General features: G+C 39.8%; 3 protein-coding genes and 1 long non-coding RNA gene across 7 annotated transcripts; 1 reads left to right on the forward strand and 3 right to left on the reverse strand.

Annotated features, from left to right (window-relative positions):
• Positions 1-5,134: 5,134 nt before the first annotated feature.
• On the reverse strand, positions 5,135-7,211 carry LOC128634983 (uncharacterized). 2 transcript variants are annotated; one of them, XR_008397894.1, is made up of 3 exons: positions 6,763-7,211; positions 6,106-6,274; positions 5,135-5,682 (listed from the first exon to the last, which is right to left on the reverse strand). It is a non-coding gene; the product is annotated as an uncharacterized LOC128634983 (long non-coding RNA). The 2 variants fall into 2 exon arrangements; XR_008397893.1 differs by having other exon boundaries at positions 6,695-7,211.
• A 46-nt stretch (positions 7,212-7,257) lies between these two features.
• On the forward strand, positions 7,258-13,371 carry mycbp (MYC binding protein). The gene is given in 5 exon segments (NM_001200787.1): positions 7,258-7,352; positions 10,182-10,254; positions 10,337-10,385; positions 11,239-11,368; positions 13,120-13,371. Coding segments are annotated over 5 exon segments (312 nt in total). The 5' UTR covers positions 7,258-7,337; the 3' UTR covers positions 13,165-13,371.
• A 10-nt stretch (positions 13,372-13,381) lies between these two features.
• Positions 13,382-15,547, reverse strand: LOC108274814 (gap junction alpha-9 protein). Its single transcript, XM_017485208.3, has 3 exons — positions 15,401-15,547; positions 15,202-15,297; positions 13,382-14,985 (listed from the first exon to the last, which is right to left on the reverse strand). The coding sequence occupies exons 1-3, from the start codon at positions 15,545-15,547 to the stop codon at positions 13,849-13,851; spliced, it is 1,380 nt and encodes a 459-aa protein (XP_017340697.1). The 3' UTR covers positions 13,382-13,848.
• Positions 15,416-23,109, reverse strand: fabp10b (fatty acid binding protein 10b, liver basic). Of its 3 annotated transcripts, XM_053686020.1 has the most exons (5): positions 22,542-23,109; positions 19,599-19,771; positions 19,306-19,395; positions 18,716-18,797; positions 17,804-18,006 (listed from the first exon to the last, which is right to left on the reverse strand). In XM_053686020.1, exons 1-4 carry the CDS (start codon positions 22,612-22,614, stop codon positions 18,789-18,791), a joined length of 345 nt encoding a protein of 114 aa, XP_053541995.1. In that variant the 5' UTR covers positions 22,615-23,109; the 3' UTR covers positions 17,804-18,006; positions 18,716-18,788. The 3 variants fall into 3 exon arrangements, with proteins under 3 accessions (XP_053541996.1, XP_017340248.2, XP_053541995.1); XM_053686021.1 differs by lacking the exons at positions 17,804-18,006; positions 18,716-18,797 and adding an exon at positions 15,416-15,553 and having other exon boundaries at positions 22,542-23,106; XM_017484759.3 differs by lacking the exon at positions 18,716-18,797 and having other exon boundaries at positions 17,797-18,006.
• Positions 23,110-23,143: the final 34 nt, after the last annotated feature.

A 23,143-nucleotide genomic window follows, 5' to 3' on the forward strand; every position in this document is an offset into this window, starting at 1 on the left:
ATCACAGGCTGCAGTTAAATCCTGCAGAATTAAAATACAGTACTGTACAGCAAGAAACAGAATCAAGAGAGAGTAAAATCTAATTGGAAACCTTTAGCAAAGCAGTTTCAATATTTAGCATTATGTTGTATTATTACTGTTCTTGTGTAGGTGCACCTTCAGTACTGTTTGTTTTTATGTTTTATATTTGCCTTGCCATGCCATAGTCTAGTCCTTGTTTTATTTGTTCTAGTTATTTAGTTCATTTCCAGTCTTTGTTTTGTCTATTAGTTATTTAACTATTAGAACTGTAGAAGGAGGCCTTCCGGGAGGTGTTATCCCGGTGGACTCCGTAGGCAGTTGCAAGGTACCGACAGGCCCGAAGGGCTGCCATGAAAGAGGCAAAGCAGGGGGTGTCGGAGAATTTCGGAGAGGACATGGAGAAGGACTTTCAGACGGCACCAAGGTGTTTCTGGAAAACCATCTGCCACCTCAGGAGGGGGAAATGGGGAACCATCCAAGCTGTGAACAGTAAGGATGGGATGCTGTTGACCTCAACTGAGGAAGTAATTGCATGGTGGAAGGAGCACTTTGAGGAACTCCTGAATCCGACTAACACACCCTCTATGGTAGAGGCAGAGGTGGAGGATGATGGGGGATCATCGTCAATTTCCCTGGTGGAGGTCACTGAGGTAGTCAAACAACTACATCATGGCAAAGCCCCAGGGATTGATGAGATCCGTCCAGAAATGCTGAGAGCTCTGGGTGTGGAGGGGATGTCTTGGATGACATGCCGCTTTAACATTGCGTGGAACTCGGGGACAGTGCCCAAGGAGTGGCAGACCGGGGTGGTGGTTCCCCTATTCAAAAAGGGGGACCAGAGAGTGTGCGCCAACTATAGGGGTATCACACTTCTCAGGCTCCCTGGTAAAGTCTACTCCAGGTTGCTGGAACGGAGGGTTTGGCCAGTAGTCAAACCTCAGATTGAAGATTATCATTAAAAAAATCTTACCTAGAGAAAGAATGATGAACTAAAAAAAAAAAAGAGTATTTACAATTATTTGGAAACACAATCTCTGTCTTCAATACTGCATGGGGCAGTGGTGGCTTGGTGGTTAAGGCTCTGGGTTACTGACTGGAAGGTTGTGGGTTCAAGCCCCAGCACTGCTTGGAAGCAGAGCTTTCAGCATTTCTGGACGGATCTCATCAATCCCTGGGGCTTTGCCATGATGTAGTTGTTTGACTACCTCAGTGACCTCCACCAGGGAAATTGACGATGATCCCCCATCATCCTCCACCTCTGCCTCTACCATAGTTGGATTCAGGAGTTCCTCAAAGTGTTCCTTCCACCATGCAATTACTTCCTCAGTTGAGGTCAACAGCATCCCATCCTTACTGTTCACAGCTTGGATGGTTCCCCATTTCCCCCTCCTGAGGTGGCAGATGGTTTTCCAGAAACACCTTGGTGCCGTCCGAAAGTCCTTCTCCATGTCCTCTCCGAAATTCTCCCACACCCCCTGCTTTGCCTCTTTCATGGCAGCCCTTTGGGCCTGTCGGTACCTTGCAACTGCCTACGGAGTCCACCGGGATAACACCTCCCGGAAGGCCTCCTTCTACAGTTCTAATAGTTAAATAACTAATAGACAAAACAAAGACTGGAAATGAACTAAATAACTAGAACAAATAAAACAAGGACTAGACTATGGCATGACCTTATGGCCTGTATGTGTGTGTGTGTGTGTATATATATATATATATATAATATATATATATATATATATATATATATATATATATATATATATATATATATATATATATATATATATATATATAATGTGTGTGTGTGTGTAATAGAGAGATTTTGATTCCATTCCCTTTTACTCAATTATTAATAATAAAGCTCTCAGGTGGTACAATGGTGAAGTTCTTGCCTGGTGATTAGGAGACTCTGAGACTGAGGAGAATCTCAGAAAAATGAACACATCTCTTTTTCTCATTCTGTTTCTCTTACTGAATTTATGAGACACGTTCGTGCCAATGTCGGTATCAAAATGAACACAAGTGAGAATCAATATGAACTCTCCTGAGATCTTCCTCTGAAGAGATACTTGTTAAATACGTTCATTAATAAAAATGGTTAATTCAGTGTGAAGGGTGAAGCTTAATCTTATCTTCAGGGTCATACTAAAACGGGATGCCGGGACTCCTGTTTTTCTTTTCATTTTATTTATTTAAGATGACCGGGACAGTTAAACCATCAGCTGGGTCAGATTTCAGTTAGTTCCTAGTTGAAGGTCTTAAAGAACACTGTTATCTGTGAAGGTTCTGGCGCTCAGGCTCCAAGACTAAAAGTAACACAAATAGTCAGGAGCTGTCGTCTTTACATGTTTAGAACATAACAAAAACAACCAAAACAAAACAGGGAATCATTCTGCAGGTACAAAATCAATTACATATACACTCACCAATCACTTTATTAGGAACACTACATTAATACTGGGTAGGCATGCATCATTTTATTATTATTATTATTATTATTATTATTATTATTATTATTATTACTATTTACATTTTATGGCATTTGCCTTTATCCAGAGTGACTCACAACTATCTCATTTTCATACATCTGAGCAGTTGAGGGTTAAGGGCCGTGCTCAAGGGCCCAGCAGTGGCAGCTTGGCGGTGCTGGAATTTGAAGTCACGACTCACGAATACGACTTCCGATCAGTATTCCAAAGTCCTAACCACTGAACTACCACTTCCCATCATGCAATTCCTGCAGATGTTTCAGGTTCACTTTCATGCTGTGAATCTCCCATTCTACCACAACCCAAAGGTGATCTACTGGATTCAGATCCTGTGACTGAGAAGGCCGCTGAAGAATACTGAACTCATCGTCATGTTCATGAAACCAGTTTGAGATGTCTTTTGCTTTGTGACATGGTGAATTATCTTGCAGGAAGTAGCCATTAGAGGATGGTAAATTGTGGCCAAGCGATGCACATGGTCAGCAATGATACCCAAATAGGCTGTGGCATGATAGATTGATATTAAAGGGCCTAAAGTGTGCCAAGAGTACATTCCCCACACCATTACACCACCTCCACCAGCCTGGACTGTTGGGTCCATGGATTCGTGCTGTTGGAGCTATAGACTCAGAATGGAATTAGATATATGGAAGCTGATTTGTAATACTGGAATGTTTGTATGTTCCTATGCATTTGTTTCTTTGCTCAAAATTCGAAATAATAAACTAAATAATGATTTGCTTAAAAAAAAGATACTTAAAGAAAAGAATAATGAGGAGAAAAGACATTTGCCATATGTCATTACCAGAAAGACTAAGCTAAGAATTCTGGGGCTTTTTGTAACCTAAACACCACAAAATGAATCCTGTGTAATTCATATTACACCAAAGACAAAAGAAAAACAGATTCTTAACTTTTTCCAACATTTAATTTCGTTAGTTAAAGTTATAATTATATATCACTTTTCTAGACACTCAAAACGCTTTACATAGTAGGGGGGGGGGGGGGGGGGGGTTAATTATCCGTCCATCCATCCATCCATCTTCAACCGCTTACTCCTTTTCAGGGTCACGGGGAACCTGGAGCCTATCCCAGGAAGCATCGGGCACAAGGCGGGGTACACCCTGGACAGGGTGCCAGTCCATTGCAGGGCACAATCACATACACACTCACCCACCCATTCATACAGTACGGACACTTTAGACACGCCAATCAGCCCACCATGCATGTCTTTGGACTGGCGGAGGAAACCGGAGCACCCGGAGGAAACCCCCGCAGCACGGGGAGAACATGCGAACTCCACACACACAGGGCCTCGGCGGGAATCGGGGGTTCAATTATTTGAATTATTACTTATTTTAAACAGTTTTTACACATCATGGGCTCAGGCTCTCTGGAACAGGAAGTGGTGGAGCCTCTGAAAGTATTCTCATATTTTTTTGTTACAGCAAGTATAAATCAGCTCTAAGAGCTAAGGCCACTGAAATCGAAATACACTGGAATGACCGTAGGGGTCGCCACGCGGGATTAATGGCCGCCATCTTGCTCAGTGCTTCATGGAGACATGGAGGTTTAATCTGCAGAATTTTATTCCCATTCATTCTAACCAAGCAGGCAGGACAGAATATACATTAAATAGGAATAGAATTGAAATAAAGCATATAAGTTATATATATATATATATATATATATATATATATATATATATATATATATATATATATATATATATACACACACACACACACACACACACACACACACACACACACACAGTAGGAATAGAAAAATAAGAATTAAAGTAGTAAAATAATAATAATAATAATAATAATAATAATAATAATAATAATAATAATAATAATGGTAATATGTACACTATGAACACCTCAATGTATGTACAGATGAATATAAATTTGAATATATACATATGTGTAACACCTTGTTTATATACATGAGTGGATAAATGTATTATTGCGCAGTTAACAATAGTGGGGTGAGCAACAAATAATAATAATGTGTGGGTTGATGATGTAAAAAACAGCTAGCAGTGCTACATTATGTTGTTATATTAAAGAGTCTGACTGCTGTAGGGATGAAGGACCTGCGGTAGCGCTCTTTCTTGCACTGAGGGTGCAGCTGTCTGCTGCTGAAGGAGGGACCCCAGTATCTCATACAGAGGGTGAGAGGAATTGCTCATGATAGACACCATCTTAGCTAACATCCTCCTCTCCCCCACCACCTCTATGCTGTCCAGAGGGTAGACCAGGACAGAGCTAGCCCTCTTAACCAGTTTGTTGAAACATTTCCTGTCCCTCTCTGTGCTCCTAATTCCCCAGGAAACATATAAGATAGCACATGCTACCACAGTGTCATAAAAAGTTTTAAGCAAGTTTTAAAAGTTTTAAAGTTTTAAGTTTGAGTCCTGCACACACCAAAAAACCTTTTTTTGGCCCTTTTTGTACAGGACATCTGTGTTTGTGGACCAGTCAGTTTATTGTTGAGGTGAACACCCAGGAATTTATGTCTCCACCCTCTCGATTATCCATTACTGATATGATTTGTAATTTACATTTTTTTTGCATGAAATATATAACATTTGAAAATGGAGGGAAAAAATTATTACAGAATGTCTGTATATACTTCAAGGACCTCAGCAAACAGACTAACTTATGTAATACAAACCATCAGGGTTGGTTAATAAGCAATAGATTCAAAACATTCAGACAAAAATCCCACACATTTCTCAGGCACTACCTTGTGATACAACCTTCCAAGTGACTTTACAGACTACCTTTAGCTATTGTATTAATCACATTTTTATTTTCATGGTCATATTGTTAAATGAAACCAATCTGTATTGTGATATTCATCTAATCAGTACTCACATGCAAAAAATGGATGTAAAACCCGTCATTTAAATTAGTGCATATACAGTTCACTGTCCTAGAAAGATAACAGTCCTATTCAGGGTCTGTCTCACTGATTGAGTTAATCCAAGGTTCTGAAGCCATGAGTGCCACCCTGCATGTGGAGCATGAGACTTTCAGCAGTGCCTTCCTAACCACCCAACCTCCAATGTATACAAGGATGTTTCTGCAGGGTTGCCAGGACTTCCTGGTTTGGGAGAACAAAGTCCTGGTCCATGCACATATTTTCTATCTCCTCATCTTGCCTGTTAAACAAGAAAGTAAAGTAATGTCTTATATTATAATATAATTATATGAATGAGTCTTTATTGATCACAAATACATTCTAGCACAGTGAAATTATTTTCTTCGCATACCCCAGCATGTTAGGAAGTTGGGGTCAGAGCACAGGGTCAGCCATGATACGGCACCCCTGGAGCAGAAAGGGTTAAGGGCCTTGCTCAAGGGCCCAACAGTGGCAGCTTGGTTGTGCTGGGGCTTGAACCACCGACCTTCTCATCAGGAACCCAGAGCCTTAACCACCAAGCCATCACTATATATTAATATTAATATTAAATATTTGTCTATATAGTAGACAAATATTTAACTTTTTTAAGTAAAGTTGAATATGTCAATCCTAGGTAATAGTATGTGTAATTATTGAAACTAGTTCTGCAGTATTTCATTACCTGATTAGAGTTGGAGATACAAAAGTGCTGAATCCTGCCTGTACCAGGTCTGTATCACCAAAGCATGTGCAGTTCCCTGATGATCCTGCGGCTAGGGCCCCACATCTTGTGATGAGACATTTAAATGTGGCTTTGAAATGTGCAGCAGTGGAATTGTTAGACCAGCCTCCTAGAAATTACGATTCAGGTTATAGGTTCATGTATTATATGTATATTAAATATATATATATATCTGTATTTTTCAAAAAAAATTTAAATTGAAAATTATTATGTATGATGTACATAAGCAATTATCACCAATGAATTATAAAACTTAAATTCAGGATATTTTCAAGTACTGTTAATAAATTAGACTATACCACCTCTTATAACAGTGTCTCTCCTTTGTAAATGTTTATTGTTATCAATGACACTTATCATTACAGTTTTAGTATCTTATTGCTATACTTACATTGTTATACTGCAGATATCTTCCTTTGTGTATATATATACCATTCATAAAAATAGCAACTTAAATCAAAGATCAATTGTCAAAATAACCAAATTCAACATTAAACAAATAAACTTGGAATTATAATAATTTGCTTACCGCAACGTCGTACTGCATTGAAAAATAATTCAATGTGATCTTGGCTAAATTTGTACATAAATACATACAGGGACAGTGGTGACTTGGTTAAGGCTCTGGGTTACTGATCAGAAGGTTGGGGGTTCAAGCCCCAGCACTGCAACTGTTGGGCCCTTGAGCAAGGCCCTTAACCCTCTCTGCTCCAGGGGCGCTGTACCATGGCTCTGACTGCTGTACCATGGCTCTGACCCTGCGCTCTGACCCCAACTTTCTGACATGTGAAGAAAAGTATGTCACTCTGCTGTAATGTATATGTGATTAATAAAGACTCATTATAAGGATATCTCTCAGTATAAAGGATATATCCATGTAGCACTTAGTAAGATGGCGGCCCGAGATCTGGCCTTGTTAACACTAGTTGCGCTATGATTGGCCATTTCAGTGGCTAAGACGGCTACAGGACCGGTATTCTTCAGTGTTTTTGCTAACACAGCTGTGATAGCCGAATGCTTATCTGATTGGTCGAACAGTAACCAACGGCAACGGCCTGTTGTCTATCGTGAACGCGCACTAGTCTCGCTGACAGTGCGCATGCGCGTCGCGGAGACCGTTTAACCCCAGGTAGCCAGGAGCTAATCGTGTATTCTACAGAATTTCAATAGAAATGGCACATTACAGAGTAAGTATCGTTTATCAAGAGTCATAACGGGTGTTTATAACCGCTGTCCTGCTGCAGATAGCAGTGTAGTGTAGTGTAGTGTATCGGATGTGTTCCGCGTCATTAGCATTCTTATCCATGCTAAACTAAACTAGCATGTGGGGTTCGCGCTGTTTATACATATAATATTTAATTTTATTTAATTTTATTTAATTTTATTTGTTTAAAGTGCGCTATTTTGATACCTCTTTTTATTTACGACGGTCTTAACTATTCTACAAAGAAATGAAAAAGATTCTACATTTTATATTTAAATGAAACAAGAATATGAGACATTAAATTTGCTGGATGATATCGAGATAATATCAAATAATATTCTTTCAAATATAAAACACACTCTGCTCACTATTTAATACGCTATTTATGGAATTTAGGCATTTTATAAGGCAAGAGTGTGCTTCTTATTTTAATGTATACACAATTACCTTGTCTAACACACCTGAGCCCATTAATTACACACCTGTGCTACGGCCCTGCTGCAGCAGTGTGTTCAGAGGCAAAGCTGAATCCTGTTCCTATTCATTCTCTTTACATCTTACTGTCTCCAAGTGTACAGAGATCATGGTTAAATTATTTTATTTTGATCATTTTAAAAATAATTATGACCTGGGAATGCACACAGAAATGTTGGCCCCACCCTATATCTTTTTAGTTGTGATGTAAAGTGAAATTCTGGATGTTTAGAATCATGTAGAAAATCATTCTTTATGTTATTTTGTGTAAGGTAATGTCTGAAAGTGCCATTAGGTGTCCTCACAACCTCTCCAAGTGGCCAACACCTGTCCACCTTTTCTGTCCTACTGTATACCTGCACCATAAATCCAGCAGTCTGAACAGGAAGCTCTCTAGATCCTATCACAGGTGCTCTGCCATCCTTTACACAGAACACATACCTGGGCTTCCAGCATTCTGTATAAACCTGTGCTTAGAAGGTTTCCTCTTCTTTGCCAAGCAATATTTTCTCAGTGTCCACATGGTATCCTCTCAGTGTCAGACTACTTGAAGCCCCATTTAATTGCTTTATCAGTCATATGTAGCTTCATCCCTCTGGAGTGCTATCAGTGTCTAGAGTTGTGTGAGAAAACACACAACAATTGTGAGATAAATAACAAAAGACATTAATCAAAGCTACAGAACCACACACGTACATCTCAAATAACCCATGCCTGCATCCCAGTTGTTTTACCTACTGTGTACTACGTACTAAAAGTGTGTACTCTTTTTGTGGAGAAACAGTACATACTTTTGTGTGTGTAGTAAGAGTATGTAAGTATTGGGACATACAGGAAGAGAGCACTGTGTCACCGTAAACACACTCCTCACTGCATTTCAACTTCATTATTATTCCTTATATAATTTATACTATATACTTTATCATTCCCTTCGTTTACTTGTTAAGGCAGTAATTTCAATACAGATTTTTAATATTTATTTGTAACTTTGCCAACACAGTATTTTAGAGTGAATAAATAACTACAGATTATATTAGTTGTTAATCAGTTGGGGAAAAGATAAACCCATAAAGGATATGTGGTGAAGAATACCTTCATTTAATTTTGGAGTAAAATGAATGATGGACATTACAGAACAGCTGTAAGTGGGATGGAGAAAAAACGCTCTGGAGAGGACTGGAGAGGATTTTAACTGCTGAGCCTAACAACAGGACGACTATAACATGAAATGAAACGATTCAGGAAAGCACTTCCATCACCTATCATGTAATGATTTCTGTAAAGTCAGCACTAAAAGTTGTGATGGATGTATAAATAAATCACGATGGTGATTAGAGGAGCGCAGGAGAAAGAGCGAATCTGCAAGTTCGGTTCAATATCTCTTTCCAGCAGGAACAGAAGAGAGTAGAATCATTCCCAGTACATATTGGTGAGCGCTGAGTAACTTCAAGCCCACTTCAAGCACTTTTGTTCATTTTACCTGACTGCTTCAGTGGGACAATGTCTTCAGACGGTAACCGCAGTGTTTGCGGTTGTCAGGGGTGGGGAAGGTGGAATTCAAATAAAAACGCACCCAACTACAACAAAGAATTGCGAGTTTCACAATAAATAAAACTAGGTGATCCCGTTAAAGGGGAAGCGAACACAAGAGTAGATCTGAAACACAAAACATGTGGTTATACCAAGGGTCTCTGCTAATATTGATCATTAGAAGTCATTTTACGCAAACAGCCCTGGAGGGCAGTAAGCACACGGTGTATACTACGTGCATCTGGCCCCGAATACACCACTGGTGTTTACACATTATTCACATTTCATGCACAAGACAATAAAATGGTACGTAACTGTTTTGTTATGAGTTGCAGTTTTTTGTTTATTTTACTGCTGTATTGCAGACAGTTTGGTAGCTAATTTATATATCGTGTATATGTATCATAGAAATGTCCTCAAACAGGCCCAGCCCTAGTTTCAGTAGTTACACAGATAAGAGGAAATACATCGTGATGTTCAGATTTTTTAAATAAAACTTACTAAAGTTCAGCACTAACTTTGTCATTTATTTTAACAACAGAGTATTTTTCCCCCCTCAACAGCCAAGAGGGCATGTTGTAAATACCTGCACTCAGGTGAATGATTAAAATTCTGACACTTTTGGATATTGAATTTGAAAAAGCCCGACACACACAGTCTGAGTATTAAATCATGTTACAGTAATAATCAAACTCTTTTACTGTTCCAAGTGTAAAAATCTTTATTAACACCTGAGCGTGGAATAAGGTTCTACTGGGACCTGACCCTCATGTGATTTTGTGTGTGCGCATGCGTGCGTGTCCTCCAGGCCTCAGAGTCAAAGCGTGAGCAGTTCAGGAGGTACCTGGAGAAGGCCGGGGTACTGGACAGTCTGACTAACGGTGTGTGCTGCTAATGTTTATGATCATATCACGTGAATCTCACACATCCAGCGCTAACCTTCTCCTCCCACTCACTTCACAGTGCTGGTGGCCTTATATGAGGAGACGGAGAAACCCAGCAACGCCCTGGAGTATCCTTCACTAGTCTCTCTCACACTCACTCTCACACACACACACACACACACACACACACACACACAGATAGACAGCACACTAGGGACTATAGGGCTCATTCTAGGTTTAGACATACCTGATTGATCTCTCTTTGAGACATGCCAATAACAAGAAAACCACAGGAAGGGCAGCTCAGAATGCTGTGTACAGAGTTATTCTACTAATATGTAAAATACTAAACTGCAGTCGTATCATTTTCACAGCTATGTTGAGTTTAACACTGTCAGGAGGAGATTTTAGAGCTTTGAGTGATGACTGACTGAACTACTGTTTGCTGTCTAGCTGACATCCATAATTTAATCAGTCCTGCAAGTATAAGTATCTAATGTAATGTACCAACTGAAAATATAATCCACATTTACACTCGACACAAACTATATTTGAGGGAAAATCATGTTAATCTGGCTGTAAGTTACACAGCTGACTGGTGAAGTGTACTTATGCTCCACTGGTTATAGAAGGAGGGACTGGCTAACCTCACTACGTATTTAGTCTTCGCCTTGGTCTTAAAGTCACTATTAAATTAATCTAAAATTGAGCTAGTGTTAGCTGCCTTGGTTTATGCTGTCATAATACCAGTACTATGGGCTAGCATCAAAATGTTACATCATTTGTGGAGCTGTAACTTTAGGGAGTGGGTGGGGCTAAAAACTACTGCAGCCAGTCACTAGAGGGCCTCAGAGACACCTTGGCTTCACTTTTAACCCCTTATTACAGCGTCCACACATCGTCAGTGGTTCAGGGAGTGTGTGTGTAACCCACAATGCACTGCAGTGTTTGTTGTTGATCCTTAGTGAGCGTTTTTGTTAGTTTTATAAAGCAGCACCTGTCTGCAGGAGATCTGGACTCCAGCCAGGCCGAGGTTCTCCGAGTGGAACTGGAGGAACTGCAGCATAAATATGACCTGCTACAGGAGGAGAACCGTGAGCTCAGGAACCGGGTGAGGAACATCACCACCACCTCCATCCTATATACAATTGCAATCAAAATTATTTAACCCCCATTGCAAATCAGGTTTATTCCCCAAATTTTCAGACTTTCAGCTGTAACGATGAACAAATCAAACAAAAGCAGTTGAAATAGTTTGACACAACGAATGCTTCATGCGGTTTCCCCAAATTCAACTGAAAATGCAACTTATAATGATTTCTCAATACTCATAATTATTCACCCCTGAATAGAACCCCTCACAACAGCACAAGTATGCAAAACAGGTATTATCTTGAGCACACCTGATGCAATTAATCAAGGGCTTCATTAGTTGCACCAGGTGTGCTTGAGCTGGAACACATGGAATACCTGAACTGGCTATGGGCAGAATATCATGAAATACCTGGGCGGGCAGAAAAATGAAGCTATCAACGGCTACAAGCAGATTTCTGAGAAGGCAGGTTGTGAAAAACCCTGTAAAAGAGACTGTAAAAGACCTGCAGCGAGACTTGATGCAACAGGCACTGAGGTTTCAGTGAACACAGTAAGGTGTGTATTAAACGCAGAAGGTTTCCATGCCAGAACTTCAAGACTTTCACCACTTCTGACCCAAAAACACAAGAAAAGTCACTCAAAATCATATAAATAGTCCACAGAAGTTTGCAGAAGCTTTGCAGCAGGTCATAACAGCAAAAGGAACTCTACTAAGTACTAAAGATGCTCGCCATGAAGGGGGTGAATAATTTTGAGACTGAAGAAATCATTATAAATTGCATTTTCAGTTGAATTTGAGGAAACCACTTGAAGCATTCGTTGTGTCTAAATATTTAAATCGTGTTTGTTTGATTTGTTCATTGCAAACAGCTGAAAGTCTGTACATTCTGACAATAAACCTGATTTGCAATGGGGGGGGTAAAGAATTTTTATTGCAACTGTATGTGTTACCTGTCCCTTTCAGCCCTTTTTCCTCTGGCTGTTTCCCATGCAAAGCACTCTTGGTCACTCCCGGTTTGGTTGAGACCACGCCCACTTCAGGTTTCAATCTTATACAGATGCAGGTAGTGGTGTAGCATGAAAGATGAGGTTATTATGCAGTTATTCCCAGGATACGGTGAAGAGTAACTGTATAACAGTGATGGGTAATGTGTGTGTGATGATCCTGTTGCTGAATGTTGGGTAAATATGAACTGCTGCGTGGTTCACACTTCAATGACTCTCTTCTCAGAAGGAAATCATTTAAAACACAAACATCGTGATTAAAAAGCTAAACATGCTGGCTGGATCTATGCACACCTTGTTATGGTAATGTGAATATTAAAGCCCGCTCCCAGCATGGATCAGATTACACATAACATGCAGATTTTATACCCAATGTCCAGATAGGGTTCTTCTAAACACAGTTCAACATGAATCTGAAATGACTGACTCGGTGTGAGTGCTGAAACACAGCCGAACACATATACACACGGGTGACAGAGATAACCACATAAAATTATTTTATTGGCTCTTAACAATCATTTCTCTGGGACTGTGTTCCCCTCATGTTCCCCTCATGTTCCCCTCACATGTCTTTTTATTTTCCCTTGATGGTTCTTTAACTTTTCTGTTGCATTCCACTCACATTCTCCTTCTGCCTGCGCGCGCGCGCGTGTGTGTGTGTGTGTGTGTGTGTGTGTGTGTGTGAGTGATTTTACATGGTTCACCAGTTGAGTATGAGTGTGTAAGTCCTGTTTCCTGATGTGGATGTTTCTCTCCCTGCAGCTGCTGCAGTATGAACCGGCTGCTGAAGATGCAGGAGCAGAATGACTGAGTTTACTTTAATTTACTTTAATTATTATTAGAATTATAATTAAGAGCAATAATAATGATGTCATTGTTGTGTTAATTTGTGCAGATTTATGTTCTCACTGGTGCAGTGTGTGTGTGTGTGTGTGATGCTCAGAAGGGTTATTTAATTTGATAAACAGAGTTTACTGTTGGATTTATGAATAAACACAATACACCTTTTCTGCATCTCTGTGTGTGTGTGTGTTAAATGAAATGAGTCATTGTTCTGAATCCATTTGCAGCACATTTTTGACCCACTTCAGACTTTTTTCTTGTATCTGAGCAGTTTATCAGCATGAGCAGGAGAATGAAAGCACACACTGATCATTGGTTTATAATGAAAATGCAGCAGCTGAATCTAAACATGCAGAGTATGAGTTTAATAATATTACTCCTCCTGTAGTGGTCAGTATTGAGCAGGGTTAAGTGCTGGTTTGTTTGATTTTATAGCAGTACATCTATTATAAATTCACGTGTAACTTTTCTGCGTCTGTCAGTATAAATACTGAAGTCATGTCCTATGCTGCTGACACACGTGTGGAAATAAGAGAAACAGGAAATGAGAAGAACACTAGATCATCTGTAGAGACTTCAGCACGTGTAACCCTTTATTCATCACAGTTTTTATATTTAAACATGGAAACATCATTGCTTAAAGTTGTTTCAGATCTGTAGGTCTGTGGCTCTCCTGCTGCTCACAGTGCTGACCAATGAGGTACGACGGTTTGGCGAGAGGGCGGGGCTTCGGCGTGACTCAGAGCTTACGTCACACACTGACTCTGATTTGGATGTGCATTTGTTGTATTTTGCTGTAAAATCATACTGCTGAGTTCCCGTAGAACAGTTACAGAACTCCCCGTTTTCCCCGTTTCCTTCCATCACCGTGCTGCTGATGCGCTGCAGTTTCCATGCTGCGCCATTGGGACAGGAAGTGGGACAGGACGTTGAGTCGGTGGTAGGAAGTGTTGGGTATGTGGCGTTCTCAGTCCCTAGTTGTTTAAGTTTGTGAGGAGAGAGGGTGCAGCTGCTTGTGTGCTCAGTTGGACTTGGAACACTGTCTTTGCCCTCGTTTTGCCCCTCCAAACCTCTTTTGGCCCCACATTGAAGGAATGTGGATGGAGAACCAATGAGAGGTGGGAAAGAAGGGCCATTAGCTTGTTTTTTTTCCATCAGGAGCATGTATCCTCCGGTCGGAGCTGTGGGAATGGTGACTTTGCGTCCCTGGCTCACACAAACCGGTTGCATCACAGAGTTCTTTTTCGATTTGCTTCCACAATAATCATCCAAATCGTCCTTAACGTGAGTGTAATAATCTAGAATTCCTCTTTTCACCTTCTTGTATCCCAAATGCACGATTTCCAGTAGGCTGAGAAACAGCGAAACAGCTGCGATGATCTGCATAAACACCATGAACATGCTTTTTTCTGTTGGCCGTGACACGAAACAGTCCACTGAGTTTGGGCATGGCTCCTGATCACACCTGTACAGCGGTTCAAGATGGTTTCCATAGAGCAGGTGTTGACCCAGCATGAAGCCCACCTCCACTGACGATCGGGTCACGATGTGAGCAACGTAAGTGCGCAATAATGAGCCTCTCAGTGGTGCTTTGTTTAATTTTCCTTGCTCAAGCCGCTTCAGTTCCCTCTCCAAATGTCGGCGGGCCTCCATTAGGTCTGATTCCAACGCTTCAAGCTCGCGTCGCAGCGCCGCTTTCCTGCAATGCCGCTGCTTCTCCAGTGCACGGAGTCGGTAGATTGCATGTCCCATGTACACTAATGACGGTGAGGAGACGAAGATCACCTAAAGAAGAGACGTATTTATAAATCAATCATTGTTTTGAGCCCTTGTTTCATTTAAAAAATGGCTAAAGATCTCCAACAGCATTACAACTGACAATATGTAGCGATTTGTAATTGGTTACATCTCCAAATAAAATCTCAGAAATAGTCATAGATGTAAACTAAAGATGAAGCAGTCTATTAGACAGATACATGCACTCTGATCTGACAGACTGACCTGCAGCACCCAGTAGCGGATGAGGGAGATCGGGAAGGCGCAGTCGTAGCAGACATTTCTGCAGCCAGGCTGCTGCGTGTTGCAGATGAAGTCGTCCTGCACTTATAAAATAAACACAATTATACATTGTGTTTTATATTTCTTAATCTTTTTTGTTGTTGTCACTGTGTTAAATTTTTGATGAGAATTTTAAGTGGACCTGTTCATCGTTCCACACGTCCTCAGCTGCCACTCCAAGCACTAGCATGCGGAAGATGAAGAGAACAGTGAGCCAGATCTTTCCCACCATAGAGGAGTGGATATGAACCTCCTCGAGGATTCCTCCCAGAAAGTTCCAGTCCCCCATCCTCTACTGCAGAGAGAGAGAGAGAGAGAGAGCGCGAGAGAGAGAGAGAGAGCGAGAATGAATGAGAATGAATGAATTAATATGAATATGAATGAATTCCCTTCATAAATGTAATGTGAGCTGAATACAGACTTCAGTTATATTCTGAATGTCAGAAACCCAAGGCCCAGACCATGATTCTGAATCTTAAAGCTAGGCAGATACCAACATCAGGCTGTTTTCAAACTTGGCCTGATAACTCAAGTCACAAGGATTGATTATGGGATAGTTTTTTTTTTTTTGGAGGCCATGAGGTTTGTACTCCTTCTGAGACGGCCTGTTTTAAACGTTGCTTCTCCTTCACAGGCTAATAATGCATTAGTGTGTTAGAGATATGGAGATGGATAAAAACTGCAGGGTTTTTATTTTATTTCAGGCAAACACAACTAACAAAGTCAAAACAAGAACTTGGAGAACACAGCATGACGTAATGAACAGAACTTTATTAATGAAATAATGGACTTTCAGAACTTAAGGGCACTAATCACGGGGAACCACAAACAGGTGATTGGTAATCAGGAGGGCAATAGCATGTGACATGGTCATGTGATCTTGTTGTAGTCCGTAAGGCTGACCAGTATGAGGGAGTGTGAGCGCGATGACACCAAATTTAACACACCTGCTCCCCATTCACACCTGAGACCTTGTAACACTAACAGGTCACATGACACCATTGAGGGAAAATGGCTAACTGGTGATTAAATAGCTCTGGTGAACTCCATTCCCAAGAGGGTTAAGACAGTGCTGGAAAATAATGGTGCCCATACAAAATAAATATTTTTAAATATAATATAAAAATTCATACAAAATATTGACACTTTGGGCCCAATGTGGACATTTTCACTTAGGGGTGTACTCACTTTTGTTGCCAGCAGTTTAGACATTAATGGCTGTGTGTTGAGTTATTTTGAGGGGACGGCAAATTTACACTGTTACACAAGCTGTACACTCACTACTTTACATTGTAGCACAGTGTCATTTCTTCAGTGTCGTCACATGAAAAGATATAATCAGATATTTACAAACATGTGAGGGGTGTACTCACTTTTGTGAGATACTGTATGTATATATATATATATATATATATATATATATATATATATATATATATATATATATATATATATATCCTCTTCTACCTGTATAGAAGTAAATTCTGTGTAAATTCTATGTAATTCTATGTAAATTCTATTTTTATGTCACAGACAGTCAACATGACTGCATGTCGAACTGAGTGTGACAAAACAAAATTTCCTTATTAATTATGAGTGCAGGAAGGAAGGGCTGAGTGCAGATCTGCAATACACCACACAGTGATTAAATACATCTTACTGTAGAGACTTTAATGTTTTATCAGCACCCCATATTGTGTCTGCTTTCATTAGATTAGCATTGACAGTAACAGATCAATATTACACACACACAACACACACACAACACGATGTCACAATGACACGCTAACAGTCACTAAATAAAAATTATATTATTAGCTAGCTAATCCTTAACCCTAACATGCTAATTACATTTGATCAGTTTTACAGTTGATTTATATTAGTTAGCCCCTAACATACTCCTGATTTTTATCTTTATTTTATCGTTATTTATTTACTTATAAATGACAAATAAAAATACATGAAACAAATTAAGTCCATCTCTGATCCATTTCTTGTGCATTAAAGTTTGTTTTTAATTTTACAGGATTTTTACCCTGAAAGTGACTGCTGACTCCCACAGACATAAATTATACACAGAGTTGCTGAGGAAAGAAAGCAGTGAAAAGGCCACATACCTGTTCCCTCAGTCGTACAGCAGGACTGTGTAGAACTGTTCATGAGTCTAACAGTAAAAGTGACCTGTGTGGGATTTTGGTATCTCTCTCTGTCTCTCTCTATCTGTCTCTGTCTCTCTCTCTCTCTCTCTCTCTCTCTGTCTCTCTCTCTCTGTCTCTCTCTATCTGTCTCTGTCTGTGTCTCTATCTGTCTCTCTCTCTCTCTCTCTCTCTCCCACTTCATGCTCACTTATTGATAAATGAAATCAATATGTCGCACTTCACTCTAAAGCTAATTAAATCCTCTGCTCTGGGCTTTAACCCCCCCCCCCCCCCCCCCCACACACACACACACATGATCAATCAGTGCTCAGCTTCACTGTTACATCACATCTGAATAACTCATTAGTAATCATTTTACATAATTTATACTTTATTATTATTATTTATTCATTTATGCCCAGGGAGTTAAACATTAATAAACATTAAACGTTAAACATTTATTAAAGTACATACAGCTACTTTAAATTTTATTCTTACACAAAACTGCGTCTTTTTTAATATAATAATATATTTTTTATTATTTCAGCCTGTGTGCGTTTCAAGTCTTCCTGTATCTTCTGACCAGGGTTGCAGAGCCAGCTCTGAAAGTCTGCAGGGTCAAAGGTCAGGAGACAGAGAGAGAGAGAGAGAGAGAGAGAGAGAGAGAGAGAGAGAGAGAGAGACAGAAAGAGGGAGAAAGAGGGAGAGAGAGAGGGAGAGAGACAGAAAGAGACAGAAAGAGGGAGAAAGAGGGAGAAAGAGGGAGAGAGAGAGGGAGAGAGAGAGAGAGAGAGAGAGAGAGAGAGAGAGAGAGAGAGAGAAAGAGACAGAAAGAGGGAGAGAGAGAGAGGCAGACGGAGATGGTGTATGTAATACAGGTTGTAAAGTAAAAGGTTCATTAGCTAGCTTGTCGTGTCTGTTACAGTGTTGTTAAGTAAGGAGTAACACACAATGAGCCATGCTGTTCTACAAAAATATTCTATGCCAGGGTGGTGTGATAGATTACCATCCCATTACCATCTCATTACCACCTTTTTACCATCCCATTACCACCTCATAACCACCTCTTTACCAGCCCATTACCACCCCATTACCACCTCTGTACCACCCCATTACTCACATTAGTGCGAGGAACAACCAGCAATCCCTGATCAGAGGACCTGAGATTCCAAATGTTATTGTATGGCCTCAATAGCTCTGTAATATAGGCAGGTGCCTGACTGTGCAGGGCTCTAAACCTAGTCACAAGAATCTTAAACTGGATTCTAAATTTAATCGGAAACCCATGCAAATAAATCAGAACTGGTGTTACACGAGACCTTTTTAGAAGACTTGGTCAGAAGCTTAGCAGCAGCATTTTGGACCACATGAAAGTTGTTCAGTGATGTATTGTTAAGACAACTGAAAAGAGAATTACAATAGTCAAGACAGGAGGAGATAAATGCACGTATAATCATCTCCATCTTGTTCAGCTCTGCACACAACTCGCCTTAGTTTAGCGATAATTAACCCTAACCTTGTTAATTCTATATTAATTCTATAATAATTCTCACCCTAACCTCATTGTCACCTTGTTACCACCTCAATATGGACTCAGCTGCTCTGTGCTATAATAAACATTAGAATGCAGTACATTTTCAGTAGACTCCTTTCAGGAATGATCTGAAGAAGGTAGAAACTGTCTATCCACTTGGTTTTACAGTATAATACAGACACATAGGGAAGGGTGAGGCGGGGGAGCTCATCTAAAATCAGAGAGTTCAAAACACCTTCACAGCTGTCAATCATTTACCACATCTGCCTCATCTGGCAGGTTTATTGGGTAAAAACTCGACTCTGCATAAAGGTTTTATTCTTCTGCACTGGAATTATTAAGAATAATACTAATGAATGATGAAGGAGAACAAACCTCAACCATTTCCTCTCCCTGGAGCTCACGCATGTGTGTGACTTTCTCTGTATCTATGATAATTTTCCCTTCAACCATTTGTGCTGTAGCCTGTAGAGAAATACACACACACACACACACAGATTTAATATTGTAATGATTACAATTCACTAAAACAGATTGAATCTCATATTTATTGTGTTTCACTCCTCTTCTATGGTAAATTATGTAAAAGTGTGTTTGCACATTAGGTTGAGTGTGAAATGGCTTTATGTAGGGCCCTAGATATAGTGTGAGCAGTGAAGTGCACTTGCCCGGGTCTTCACTCCGTCCATGGTGGTGAATTCGCTCTCCTTGCCGATGGTGAACGAGTTGGTGTTTGTGCGCAATGGAGTTTTAACCGAGACCACAAAGTCCTCACCAGTTTGTTTTATAATAATTAAGGGCTTAATTTCCCTCATCATCTTTGCCATTAGGTGTGGTATGGCTACACACACACACACACACACACACACACACACACACACACACACACACACACACACACATCAAACATAAGAACTGCATTTATTTGATCATTTACATAAATAACCAACAAATGAAGCATTTTATATGGTATGAGGTGATAAATAGTTCTACACTATACACAAATGTTGCTATGGTGACAGTTACAGTGAATATATATGTGAAATATCAACCAACAATTTTCAAGCAGAAAAAAATAAAATGAAAATATCTTACAATAATCTGGTTGCATAAGTGTTCACACCCCTTAACTAATACTTTATTAAAGCACCTTTGCTTGTAATTCAGCACTCAGTGTTCTTGGGTAAAAGTCTACCGAGCTTGCACGTCTTCATCTGTCGATTTTATTCCACTCTTCCTTGAAAAAATGCTCCAGATCTATCAGATAGTGAGCAGTTCTCCTGTACACAGCCCTCTTCAAGTCAACCACAGGTTTCTGGGTAGGATTTAGATCTGGACTCTGACTAGGCCATTCCACAGCACTGATCTTCTTCTTCTGAAGCTGTTTATTGACTTGAATTTGTGCTTTGGGTCGTTATCCTGAAGGAAGGTGAACATGTTATTGATCTTCAGCTGTCTAACAGAGGTCTGCAGGGTTTGTTCCAAAATAGATTGGAATTTGGAGCTCTCCATGTCTATCTTAACTAGAACCCCAGTCCCAGCTGAAGAGAAGCAGAACCATAACACGATGATGTCACCACCGTACTTCACTGTTGATGTGGTGTTCCTTGGGTGACATGCTCTTGTTTTTGTGCCAAGGATTTGGATGTTTTTCTTGTTGTTGTTACTGTTATATTTGTTTTGTTTTTCATGAGAGGGCTTCAATCTAGACACCCCATATCCCAGACATGTGAAGAATTTGAGAGATTGTTTTCACATGCAGGAAGTGGATATTCTTCAAGCTCCATAAATTTCAGGAAGATATGAAAAACTCATGCAGAAACAGCTGATCTTTATTTGGGGTTAATCAGAATCACTTCATTGATGACAGGTGTATGATAATTACTTTTGAGCATGAGATTGAATGTGATTGGTTCATTCTGAGTACAGGCACAGGCCACATTATAACAGGGTGTACATACTTATACAACCAGGTTATTGTACTTTTTTTTAAATAAAACAATTCTATTTGTTTTCCACTTGAATGTTGCGGATTTCTATTTCACATTAAAAGTGGTAAATGGTGCACTTATATAGCGCTTATATCCAAAGTGAAAAAAGATCTGAAATTATCTTGGTTAAAAAAAACACCTTGACTTTTTATATTCACTGTAGGTTCAGTGGTACAGTGAGACAAAATCATTTAATTATAGTGTCCTCCTTCATCAGTCAAGTTTATAATTCAAAACTAAATCAGCACATTCTGCTTTACTTAAATCCACTTAGGTTGCTCTTAATAAACTTCTTACACTTTTCTTAACACAGCTGGAGTAGTTGAGACCATTGCGCAGTAGATAATCAGTAGATAAACAGTAGACAATCAGTGGATAAACAGTAGATAATCAGTGGATAAACTCACACACCCCTCACACACACTCTTCAGCCTCCTGCCGTCTGGAAAAAGGTACTGAAGCATTCAGGCTCTCACAACCAGACTGTGTAACAGCTTCTTCCCCAAAGCCATCAGACTCCCGATGAACACTCTGAACTGAACACCATTCCACTCCCATTGTAATATTTGCACATTCCTGCATTGACTCTGTTGCATTTTTTTGCTGATACTGTATTATAAAAATATCATATTTCATTTATTGTCACTATTAAACACTTTACCTGACTGTTTCTGCAATAACTGCTATGTCCATATTTAGAACAGTTTACAGAAGGACAGAACATGGCTTTACTACAGAACTGTTGAGAGACTCAGCTGCCAATCATCTCACCAACCACAGCCTTTTATTTATCACCAGATAACTTTTATAAAACACACTTATTATAAGGAAAATATTGAGGAGGATCAGGGTGAGCTGAAAATGTAAACGCTTTACTGCAGCCAACCACTAGAGAGCCTCAGAGACATTTTAACTTCATTTTTTATTCTGTTATGTTGAAGTCAGTGACAGAGAAAAACAAATTAAAGCCACGAATTTGACTTGTTACTGAACAGCTTTAGTGTTATAACAGTCTGTGTCTGAGTGTCAGTTAAATAAACCGTGATTTTAATTGTCTAGGGTAAAATTATAAAGGGAAAGTGCGGGAAGGAAAAAAATAAACTGCAAGAGTGAATGTGAGTGCCCTGAGAGAGAGAGAGTGAGGAGAGACAGACAGAGAGATGAGAGAGAGACAGAGAGAGAGGGAGAGAGAGACAGAGAGAGGGAGAGAGAGAGAGAGTGAGGAGAGACAGACAGAGAGAGAGAGAGAGAGAGAGAGAGAGAGAGAGAGAGAGAGAGAGAGAGAGAGAGAGAGAGAGAGAGGAATCCCAGACTACATACTGTATATCCAGTGAAGACCTACACAGATAATCATTAGAATTATTCAAATTAAATTATCAATAAGTATCATAATAATATCAATAAATATCATAATAAATATTACAATCGATATCATAAATATCATAATAAATATTACAATAAATATCATAATAAATATCATTATAAATATCAATAAATATCAACACATCATAATAAATATAATAAATATTTTTAATAAATGTCATAATAAATATCATAAATATCATAATAGATGTCATAATGAATATTTTTTTGTTAGTGAAGAATGATGGAGAAACTCACACACAGCTTTGAGGAACTCCTCGGGGTCTCCCTGCTCGTACATCTGCCACGATCCGCTAAAATCCACAGCCATGACAAGAGAGAACCTCAACACACACTCGACCTTCTCAACAAACACACACGTTCTCCTCAACACACACTCGACCTTCTCAACAAACACACACGTTCTCCTCAACACACACTCGACCTTCTCAACAAACACACACGTTCTCCTCAACACACACTCGACCTTCTCAACAAACACACACGTTCTCCTCAACACACACTCGACCTTCTCAACAAACACACGTTCTCCTCAACACACACTCGACCTTCTCAACAAACACACACGTCCTCCTCAACACACATTCGACCTTCTCAACACACACACACGTCCTCCTCAACACACACTCGACCTTCTCAACACACACACGTCCTCCTTGACACACAGTCGACCTTCTCTACACACACTCTGTTTGATATGCAGGTGTGTCTGTCATTTTAACATGTTTGTTCACAGCAGTCTTAATCACTTCCTTTGGGGATGGTGATGGTTTTCATCATCAGGACACACACACACACAAACACACACACACACACACAAACACACACACACACAAACA

This window comes from Ictalurus punctatus, chromosome 14 (assembly GCF_001660625.3).
Source record: "Ictalurus punctatus breed USDA103 chromosome 14, Coco_2.0, whole genome shotgun sequence".
Lineage (NCBI taxonomy): Eukaryota > Metazoa > Chordata > Actinopteri > Siluriformes > Ictaluridae > Ictalurus > Ictalurus punctatus.